The sequence below is a fragment of the Choristoneura fumiferana genome, chromosome 18, assembly GCF_025370935.1.
Source record: "Choristoneura fumiferana chromosome 18, NRCan_CFum_1, whole genome shotgun sequence".
In the NCBI taxonomy this organism is placed as follows: Eukaryota; Metazoa; Arthropoda; class Insecta; order Lepidoptera; family Tortricidae; genus Choristoneura; species Choristoneura fumiferana.
Genome location: NC_133489.1, coordinates 1806069 through 1817929, shown reverse-complemented (window position 1 = coordinate 1817929; position 11861 = coordinate 1806069). Strand labels below are relative to the sequence as shown.

Sequence of the window (11861 nt, the reverse complement as noted above, 5' to 3'; positions counted from 1 at the left end):
TGTCACCGCACAAAAGACTCACTTATTTTCAACAAATAATAATTCACGAATCGAAATTATTAGGTTAGAATTTCCGTTTCACAAAGTTTGTTTCCCGCCAATGTTGAATTTGTTTTTAATTTGACTCGGATAGTGAGTACGACTAAGGTACATGAACGTATTCAGCCATCGCTATGCTTATTATTCTTACCGGCCAGTGATTTTTAAACTATTTTCTTGAATTGGACGCGTTCTAGTAGACATTCACTTTAATTAATTAAAATTAAAATTCAACGTCAACAGTATTCAGTTCAGTAAGTCATATAAAAAAATACTGTATTTTATTGCTATTGATTTTTACTGCAAAATGAATACAATATTCACTAACGACTAGGTAAATAAATCAGTGTGTGCGACACAGCTGTAATTAAAAAGTACATATAAAACTCGCGTGTTTTGCCGCCGTTCTACCCTTTTATGGGGGGTTAATGACCTTATCAGTTGTCAGATTACTGTCCAAACAGCTACTTAAACCTTCTTGAAATTTGTGGTTCTTTTGAAGATAACAATCCTGACGAGTTGAACGGGACGTACACGCTCGAGGCTTTCACGTGATTGTTTTCATGGAAGAAAACTAGTTAGCAAACATACTTAGGCATAATAAAAGCCTTAGCTAGATTTGTTATAAAAGTTTATTATTACTTACATATTCAATGTATTGATATTAAAACGTTTTTATAAGAGTTATAATTAATAAGGTACTTATTTAGTTTATCTTAATTACTTATCCAATTTTATGAAATCTTAAATTTTAAAACATCAAATTTTATACGTCACATTTACTTTTCTTTTTATAATATACTTTATAGCTTATTAACGAAATAGATCCATTTATAATTAAAACTTGTAATTATAACTACAAGGACAAAAGGCACATTTGGTACTAAAAAATACCCAGTCATTAGGCCGCGTTCACACTACACGACGAGCATATCCCGTTCGTCTGCGGCGTCTCGTCTGAAGTTGACGCGGATGTGGCGACAAACATGGCCGACAGCTTCCGCAGTTGGCACCACCGTTGCCGCCATACAGGACTGCACCATCGTGCGGAGAGACGCGAAGTAGATCTTGACGCAACGGAGGCACGGCGCGGTGCACCAAATTTGCTAAAATGAAATAATAATATATTTACGGGCATGTCTTTATCCACGGCTTTGCTAGAATAAATCATTAAAATCTCTCATTTGAATTAAAATTCTGAGGTTTTGCTAAATTTCCATGTCAATTTCCAAAAATTACTTTGTATGAACAACACCCATGCAAAATTTCAAGTCCTTAAACCACCCTTACTAAGCGATCGAGATTTTGAGGTTTTAGACATGTTAAATTCGAAATATCAATTGTTAAGTTTATTGAATACTAACATCCGTCCCTATTAGAACAAATCTCTCTCTACATGTACCAGTACCAAGCTTAGTTCAAAAATGTCAAGCTTCAGAGCATGCTTGAAGACGACGTGGCTGTGTAAGAGAACTGACCTCAAACGCCAAGCCAGCGAAGTCGCAGCCACTGCGCTGCTACTGAACCAGCGCGCATGGCAGCACGTGTATGAATGATGTAGCACCAGTTCCGAGCAGTTCAGTGCTTGAAGCAGACGTGGCTGTGTAAGAGAACTGACCTCAAACGCTAAGCAAGCGAAGCCGCAGCCCAGCAGCAGCGCGCACGGCGGCGCTATGAGCACGGCGAGCACGGTGTAACACCAGTTACGAGCGTGCTTGAAGCAGACATGGCTGTGTAAGAGAACTGACCTCAAACGCTAAGCAAGCGAAGCCGCAGCCCAGCAGCAGCGCGCACGGCGGCGCTATGAGCACGGCGAGCACGGTGTAACACCAGTTACGAGCGTGCTTGAAGCAGACGGCTGTGTAAGAGAACTGACCTCAAACGCTAAGCAAGCGAAGCCGCAGCCCAGCAGCAGCGCGCACGGCGGCGCTATGAGCACGGCGAGCACGGTGTAACACCAGTTACGAGCGTGCTTGAAGCAGACGGCTGTGTAAGAGAACTGACCTCAAACGCTAAGCAAGCCCAGCAGCAGCAGCGCACGGCGGCGCTATGAGCACGGCGAGCACGGTGTAACACCAGTTACGAGCGTGCTTGAAGCAGACATTGCTGTGTAAGAGAACTGACCTCAAACGCTAAGCAAGCGAAGCCGCAGCCCAGCAGCAGCGCGCACGGCGGCGCTATGAGCACGGCGAGCACGGTGTAACACCAGTTACGAGCGTGCTTGAAGCAGACATGGCTGTGTAAGAGAACTGACCTCAAACGCTAAGCAAGCGAAGCCGCAGCCCAGCAGCAGAGCGCACGGCGGCGCTATGAGCACGGCGAGCACGGTGTAACACCAGTTACGAGCGTGCTTGAAGCAGACATTGCTGTGTAAGAGAACTGACCTCAAACGCTAAGCAAGCGAAGCCGCAGCCCAGCAGCAGCGCGCACGGCGGCGCTATGAGCACGGCGAGCACGGTGTAACACCAGTTACGAGCGTGCTTGAAGCAGACATTGCTGACTCGCCACGCGCATTCGGGGCTGCGTGCTCCCTCTGGCTCGCCGATTATGTCGTCCCATACTATCTGTAAGATAAATGGAAGTGATGGTATATTATGTCCTTTATATTGATAGAGGCGACAAACATATTGACTCAATATTATTAATATTATTGAATGGTTGATTGACTCAACTATGGTTAAATATGATTAGTTAATTTAGCAATTATAAGTTGTTTAATCGATATATATTTCGGGGATCTCGGATCATCTTGAAATTTGGTGTGTAGGGGTTTTCGGGGATGACAAATCGATCTACATAGTTTGATCTTATCTCTGGGAAAACGCTTATTATCGAGTTTTAGCCTGAGCAAAGCTACTAATATCTTTAAACGAGCAATTTCTGTACCTATATTTATTTACTGCGGAAATCTCGTAATGGCTCTCATGATTCCGATGGATTTTACTATGTGGGGGTTTTCAAGCAGTGCTGCCAGTAGATATTTTACAATTAATCGGCCAAGTTTCTAAAATTATACAAAATTCGACGATCAGGATACAAACAGCAGGGCTACTACGAAACTCGAAGTTCGTGTCGTGCGGTGCCTCTGACACTTATACTATTTAATACGAGAGCGAGAGGGATGGTACGATACGAACTTCGATTTTCGAAATTCGGAGTAGGGCCTCAGAGCATTGAGCATAGATCGCACAATTTCTATATTTCTATTTGGGTGTGAGTTTCAAGTTGATAATACAACTGAGGCTTTCTGTATCCAATTATACATGAGAGTGCAGGATACAAAGAGGATACATTCAGCCCCCTAATTATACAGGTTTTGTATCTAATTATACAATCTGGCACCCTGTTTCGAATTACACGAGATTCATCGAGCACCGCTACTGCAATGTAAACAGGGTCTAAGCGCAAAACTTTGATCTGATAAAAATTGCGATAGAGAAAAGCGTCGTCTACATCACAGATTATATTTCCATTGATTTATTTCCAATCAAACGATTTTAATTTCAAAATACCTGCCGAGTGTCATTGAATACGCATATTTGATTGGTTTTCCAAGGTGGTAGACACTAAATAATAGCAATTGTGGTTCTAAATATAATGAAAACTAGCTTCCTGCTGTGTCAAGGACGCAGGTTTGACTTTACAACATATTTTCTTGATTATTATGATGTGTATTGTGAGTAAAAATACCAGTTATCAGACTTAAATTATAACTCACTGTATTTTTTCCAAAAATATGAAAATTTAACTTCCTCTCAAAATGTAAAGATGAGACTTGAGAAAAATGATAGCCATGTGAAATGTTTACTAAACAAAAACATATCTCTAATACCGGTATACATATATATCACACAAACACTCGCACAAACATGACGCCTGTATTCCCAAATAGGGTAGGCAGAGCACACGAAACGTTACCTACCTACCGCTTCGGAGCCACTTTTAGCAATTTTAGGTTTTAAGTTTGACAAAAAACGGTACAAATGTGACAGGTTACTAGCCTGTCGCCTACGGTATGCCTTAACCTATACCCTCAGTCGCCTCTTACGCCTCTCCATTTCTTCCGTATATAATATCAGTGTCAAAAAAAACAAAGCAAAATCAGCGCTGGGGTGTTTTTAACGCTTCAGCATTATGCTGAGTCAGTACCCGATACACAACCGCAATTACACATACATACCTTCGTGTTGTCTATTTGTACCTTATAATATTGTTGTGTCTTGCGTTGTGAATAAACGTAGGTAATTTTCTTTCTTTACAAGACTCGATGTTAGAGCCTATCTTGTTTACGGGTACTGCCTTTTCGCAACGTAACGTTTGGCAAACTGTTTCATTTCGCAACTTTTCATTTCGCAAACTAAAACTGGAAATATTTCAGGATTTGTTTCAGGGCCATCGTGTAGAACCCTTTAGGTTAGTAGGTAGATTAATAAAAATCCCGAAATTATTTGCAGTTTCAGAAATATTAAACAGTTGGAAAATGAAAAGTTGCGAAATGAAACAGGTTGCCAAACGTTATTCGCTGAAACACTAGTAAGTAAACCCATGTTTATTTTACTTATATACATTTTGAAACTGCCAAATATTGTGTTGTGTAGGTACATGACACAATATTTTTATATTGTTAAATAAACCTAGCCTTTACCTAAGTAACGCTTGCGATTCAATAAATTATCATTAGATTTGTCAAAACTGCCTGAGTGACATCAGGTAGGTAGGTATATAATGTTTCAAAATGGCGTCCGCGAAGAACAATATGAAGGAGGATGTTTTTTTTAGCCCCGACGCAAAAGAGGGGTGTTATAAGTTTGACCGTGTGTGTCTGTCTGTGGCACCGTAGCTCTTTAACGGATGGATGGATTTGAATGCGATTTTTTTATTTGAAATCAGGTTTTCTAGCGATGGTTCTTAGACCTATTTCATAAAAATCGGTTAAGCCGTTTTTTAGATATTGAACTTTGAAGTGACAAAGTCAGGGGTTTCCAACTATTTGTTTGTTAGGTTAGGTTATTTTAAATTGAAACAATTTGGTTATCAAATGAAAGCTAATAGGTACTAATACCATTATAATACTTGTAAACTACTACTACTTCCTCAAGAACATTAAAAATAATGACATAAATAATTTAAAAATCGAAAACGGCCGTTTTTTTTCATGCTTCTAGGTGGATAGCCCTTTGAAGCAATCCACATAATACAGCACTCAGTGGTCACGCGATTTTTACAGGTGCGCGAGACTTACATGATGCTTGTCGGGCGTTGACACGAATCAAATGTAGGACTCGGGTGTTCCAGTGGAAGTATTTACGTGATTGGTTGGTATTAAGACGTGGAGGAGAAAATGACTAAATTTTAATTAAAAAATACCCCCGAAATTGTAGTTTTAATGTTGAATATCTCAAAAATGGCTGAAGGATTCTAATGAGACATAGCAAAGAACCATCGCTAGGAAACTCTTTTTCACGTAAAAAAACGCTTCAAAATCAGCCTATCCGTCTGGGAGCTGAGATGCCACAGACAGACATACTATAGTTGTCAGACTTATAACACCCTTAATTTTAGCCCCCGGCCCAAAAAGAGGGGTGTTATAAGTATGACGCCAATATCGTCCGTCTGTAACATCGTAGCTCTCAAGCGGATGTGCCGATTTCGATGCAGTTTATTATGTAAAATAAAAAATCAAAAAACCCGACTGCCTTACAAACTAAAAGGAAGAAAATAAGTCTAGTAGTCTAGAACTCTGTCAAGAAGCTCATTTAAGGTTCAAAAGTCGGGACCCATTACCAAGGTTTTTTGAGCTGGTTACGAATTGAATGGGTCCCGACTGTTGACTGTTTTTTAAATTTAATGTTTTTTATTTTATACTTTTTTGATATTTCTGTTAAAATAGTAGATCAAAAGTATTATAACCCATATATATTTAGAATGGGCTTTCATTTGATTCCCATATTGTTACAATACAAAATATATTTTTTTATTCCTTCGCCATATTTTTTTTCGCAGACGAAATATTATATACACTATGTCACTCCGACAGTTATGACAAATCCAATGATACCTTATATGCTACAATCCGTCTAGCCGTTTAGGCTGCAGCGAGGACCAAAGAAATGGACATACATACCCACATACATACATACATACATATATACATACATACGCTCGAAAAACATAACCCTCCTTCGGGCAGTCGGGTAATAAGTTTCCTCGCGGTGGTTTTTAGCTACGTTTCATTAAAATCGGATAAGCCGTTTTGCAATGAACCGACTCGCACTCGGCTGGTTTCTAAGTATTGCTTTTTTCTGTTCTGTGTATCCCACTAATATTATTCACGACTAAACTGCTGAACTGATTTAGTTGAAATTCGGTGTACAGATAGTTTTTATTCTGGAAAATTGCATAATTCCCACGGGGTAGCGATAAACGAATTCTACTTGGACGGAGTCGCCGGCAACAGCTAGTAGAACTGTAAAAACATTTGATTCGAGTTTCTACATAAATAAATATCCTAATACTGGACCAATTTCTAACTGGCCACTCGGTTTTCTATCTGACAGTTCGTGTTTTGTTTTTCTTTTTCCATTTTTCAAGTCCTTCATTTTCGCGTGCCAGTAATTGGTTAGTTGTTAATGTGGAAATACGGGAATTCTTTCGCTCGGCTATAAATTATTATAGAACAGTTTTAGGTTAGTGGTTTTTACTTCCTGAGAATGTTGTACCTTAAGAATGTAGTACCAACTTAATATCGTCGGTGAATGTCATGTTCATCAGAAAAGCTGCACCTAGGTATTTGGTTAATTATTTTTCTGTTATGTTTGTAAAGTTGTCAGGATAAAGTTTGTATGCAAGAAAATTATTGAAAAATTGTGTACCTACACGGTTACATGACCGGAGCAAACCGGTTTAATTCATAGAAGGGTTCGCCGTCGACGGATACGTGTCGTGGAGGACATCATTAGTAAAAAAATATTTAAAAAAATTCGTGCAGAAAAGTGACGAGTCAATGTCAATAAAAATTTGCACTTTAAAGTTGAATATTTCGCAATCATATCAATGAATCGAAAAATCGTCTTAGCAAACCCCTAATGGTATTAAAAGACCTATCCAACGATAACCCACACTATAGGGTTGGATAAAAAAAAAAACACCTCCACTTTACGTCTACTTTTTTTTGAATTTTTTACTGTACCATTTTGTCGGCATAGCATACATATATATCCGTGCAAAATTACAGCTTTCTAGCATTGATAGTCCCTGAGCAAAGCCGCGGACGGACGGACAGACAGACAGACATGGCGAAACTATAAGGGTTCCGTTTTTGCCATTTTGGCTCCGGAACCCTAGAATAATCTATTCTAAATAATCTAAAGTGTTCATTACTAGGAACATTGGGAAGGACAAGGTTAATATATGGAGCAACAGGGCTCTAGTAATGTGTCATTTAAAGTTTAGTAGCAGACGGCAAACACATTGCACCTAGCACCATCAAAAACAGCACAAATAAATTTTCATCATCATCATCAGCCGGAAGACGTCCACTGCTGGACAAAGGCCTCCCCCTTAGAACGCCACAATGAACGACAACTCGCCACTTGCATCCACCGTTTTCCCGCAACTCTCACGATATCGTTAGTCCACCTAGTGGGAGGTCTGCCAACGCTTCGCCTTCCGATTCGAAGTTGTCACTCGAGGACTTTTCTCCCCCAAAACGGTTACCTGTTCTTCGAGCGATGTGGCCCGCCCATTGCCACTTCAACTGAAATTTTTTCATCATCATCATCAGCCGGAAGATGTCCACTGCTGAACAAAGGCCTCCCCCTTAAAACGCCACAATGAACGACAACTCGCCACTTGTATCCACGTAAAATATAAAGGTTGAAGTATGGCTATGGGCGGGCCACATCGCTCGAAGAACAGATAACCGTTGGGGAATAAAAGTCCTCGAGTGGCGACCACGAACCGGTAGACGAGGCGTTGGCAGGCCTCCCACCAGGTGGACTGAGAGTTGCGGGAAACCGGTGTTTTTTTTTATACCGCGTCAATATTAAATTCACATAGACGCTCGTGTAAAATGTAAATGAAACTATTAACAGCCAACACCAAGCTCCATAATTAACACTTCTTTTAGCATATAAATGTAGAGAAAGCTAACTTAAAGAACAATAAGAAACACGTATTTAGACCACGTGACCTTTTACTTCGACCTTTCCTTGCAACCTTTGTTTTGCGAAGCCATGTACTTGTACATAATATAATATCTATCTGTGGAATTCTGGCGAAGAGAGGGCCAAGTTTCGGAAAAAGGACCGCTTATAAAAATAGAAATAGTAGAGTAAAACTACAGTACACTGTACAAAAAGGAAATACCTACAGGTAGGTTGTCATCAGAAAAGTACAAAGTACGAAGCTTAGCTTAGGATTATCCCTGAAGGGACCTCTGCCAGTCTTTGAGTGGTAGAAAGGCATTCAATTAAGGGATCGATAAATAGAATAGAATTGATTATAATCAAAACATTTGAATATATATCTAAATATAAGATAACCGAAGTACTGCTGGATAAACGAAGTAGAGTAGGATCTACAAGCTCAAACACAAAACTGGAAGTTGATTGAAAAAAAAGGGTGTGTTGGTGTCAACTCCTGTCGTAGCGGAGGAAAAGATTCAATTCGGTTCACTCAGCCAGCAACGTAAGTAAGATAAGATAACTAGCAATACCCGAATCAGCTTATTTTCCAGTCTTTATTCTCGTGGAGGGATAACAAATAGGTTGGATCCCTTTAATATCCAGAGACAAAAAGTAACAAGTTAATCAAAGACAGCGTAGCTTAGCTTTCTATCAGTTAAATCAAAAAGTCTAAATCAAGGAAATATCATATTTTTTATTTATTACAGAATAAGTTTCCCGCCGTAGCCTGCCGTATGATTGATCTTTTTATTATTCTTAATAAAAATAATATAATAACACAATATAATAATATCACATAGCAGAACTAAATTTAGATAACCCGATCGCCGGAAAGATTGTGAGAGCTTTACTTCCTGCAGATTATTCTGATATATTTGTATTCACAACTTGGCTAGCTTTCTACATTCGTGTGCAATGATCTATTTTAAGGGTTGTATTTACATACTGTTTAATAATTCATCATAGCCAGCGAAAGTGGGTGTTTTCAAGAATTTACTTACTCGCTGAATGACGCGTTGTTTTCAATGACTCTATTGTTGTTTTCTTTAGCTGTTTCAAGGGGAATTAAGCTGTTAGGAATGGTAACACCACCATCAAGTTTGATGTAAGACTGATTAGTGACTTTATAAGTAAGTTCTTGTTTTATTTTTTAAATTAGACTAACTAAACCGTTCTTTTAGTCAGTAATGCTTGCAAATACGATAGGTATAAGCAAGCTAGTAGGAGTAGTGGAAGGATGTAGTCTCTGCCTACCCCGTTGGGAAAGAGGCGTGATTTTATGTATGTATGTATGTGTATAACTAAGCTATTTAGCTATACTTTAATTTCGGAAAAGAATATAACGATTTCGTGGGAGTTTTTGAAGGCGATCAATGGATCTAAGTAGCTTTGTCTTGTATCTGGGAAAACGCGTGTTTTCTAGTTTCGAGTTTTGTATTCTCCAGCGAAGCTTGGTCAACTAGGTACTATTCTTTATTTGCCAAAAAATATGATAGCCAATGACTATATTTATAATGGAAAACGTTGTGTTGTGTGCATTTTACGCACTCGTGCGACAATTTTGTTCTTGTATGAGTTTGTATTAATTATCGTAACAAACTTCAACACCAGTGCAGCAGTGTGGGCGTGTGTTTTATGCTTAAACTATGCCTCCCCCCCTTGAAAAATGCCAGAATAACATTTCAAAGATGGGAGAGGGGCTACGACAAATTTTCGTTTTAGTTTTCTTTTTCTAAACGATAATGATGGCGTGTAAAGTGGCAAGTTTCAGGTTCAAATCCTGTCCAAGTATCAGAAAATCTTTTAAGTTTAAAAAAAAACTTAGATTTCCATATTAAACTAGCCGTTACCCGCGACTCCGTCCGCGAAGAATTCGGTTTTCACTATCCCGCGGGGACTATGCAACTTTCCGGGATAAAAACTATCCTATGTCCTTCCCCGGGACACAAACTATCTGCATACCGAATTTCATTTTAATCGGTTCAGTGGTTTAGGCGTGCTGAAGTAACAAACAAACAAATAAGCAAACAAACAAATAGACTTACAAACTTTCGCATTTATTATATTGTAAGTATTACCGAATAATATTCGGTTTAAGTTCTTTGTGATTAACCGCAAGATAGTCTGTTTGTAGTTTGTTCTCTTTACTGCAGGTGAAAAAATAATCTTCCATTTAACCTTCCTTTCATTATAGCTTAGCACTTCCAAACCTGACTGAGAATACTATTTTGCAACCCAACTCTATCAACTCACCTGCACATGCTGATTCAAGCTGTTAGGGTCTCGATCTTCCAGGGCCTCCCGGACGCCGCTGTCCGGTTTTACCACCGCCATGTCCGTCAGCTTGCCGCTTGGCCCAAGCTCCAAAATCGCCGGACTATCACTCCAACGCTCCGTCTGACAACCGGCTTCGAAAACCGCCGGTTTTTTGTCAGAAATACCCTTCAAAGTCTCAATTTCTATTTTTTCCGGTTCAGGTTTCAGCACGGCCGGATCTAGCCGTAGTTCTGTAGGTGCTGTGCCGTTTCGGAGTTTCGCTTTATGGGCACATGCTAAGCATTGCCGTGAACTGGTCGAAGATTGCAGCAAGCAAGGCCCGCTGCTTATTAATGCGTCGTCAAATGCCACGGTGAATGTGAAGCTGGCCTTATGATTTAGTCTGTGGTTTGTTAATTAAAAAAGTTAAGCCGCGGCGCGCGCTGTCACTTTTTTTAAATTTTTCAAGTGACTTAGGCAACACAAAAACTACGAAAAGTTTAAACCAACGGATGTATACCCCACTGGATATCACGGCTGAAACTGAATTCCCTCCAAAAGCTTTTTCCTAATGTCTTTTGCGCATGACTGAAGTAATTTAGCGGCGATAGTTTCCTTGCCGAGTTTACATTGCGGCCTCTATACAGCTTTTATATTAAATTGTTTCTAGATACCCGTCAATGGATACAATGTGTTGACATTGTCTAGTTTTTGATTTATTATTTATGATTTTCAGGGCACTGGCCGGTATTTCCTAATGGTTATAAGGTAATCGTCTTTAATGCGTTCTAAACGAGATTTATACAGCATTTTTATTACTCCGATGTCCGTCACATCATTTTTATGTTCATTTTCTCACTAGTTTGCCATCCTGCTATATTACAAATCAATTTTCAAAATTACAATTCATTAGTATGATTAGATTTAAAGAGTTACTAAATAACTGTGAATCATGAAAAACTCCTATTCAGTCTAAAGGTTTAAAATAAAACTCACTGATATATTAAATACAGACGTTTAATTCATCCTATAAGTACATCTTACTTATATACATGCACCATCGTATAGATATAGTATATACAAGCTTAAGTTAAGTGAGTATATATTAGACTATAATGGGTTATATAATAATGCCTTGTCAGTGCCAATTATAGCAAACTAATAGCTTTTTTCCAAACCTAGTAACAGTTTTGGTGATAACATTTTTACCTTTATTCAACATATTATATAAGAATAATGGCATATCAAGACTTAGATACACAATTATGTTATATCTATGTTATTATTAAGGGTTATATTATGTACAATCTTACAAATATGTATGTATATTGAGCGTCTGAAATGATTCAGCTATTTACTTCATGATATAACTTATTACTT

General features: G+C 38.8%; 1 protein-coding gene across 1 annotated transcript; it reads right to left on the bottom strand.

The window, feature by feature from the left end:
* Window positions 1–481: 481 nt before the first annotated feature.
* On the bottom strand, window positions 482–11010 carry LOC141437954 (caveolin-3-like). The gene is made up of 3 exons (XM_074101560.1): window positions 10479–11010; window positions 2424–2603; window positions 482–1145 (listed from the first exon to the last, which is right to left on the bottom strand). Exons 1-3 carry the CDS (start codon window positions 10557–10559, stop codon window positions 957–959), a joined length of 450 nt encoding a protein of 149 aa, XP_073957661.1. The 5' UTR covers window positions 10560–11010; the 3' UTR covers window positions 482–956.
* Window positions 11011–11861: the final 851 nt, after the last annotated feature.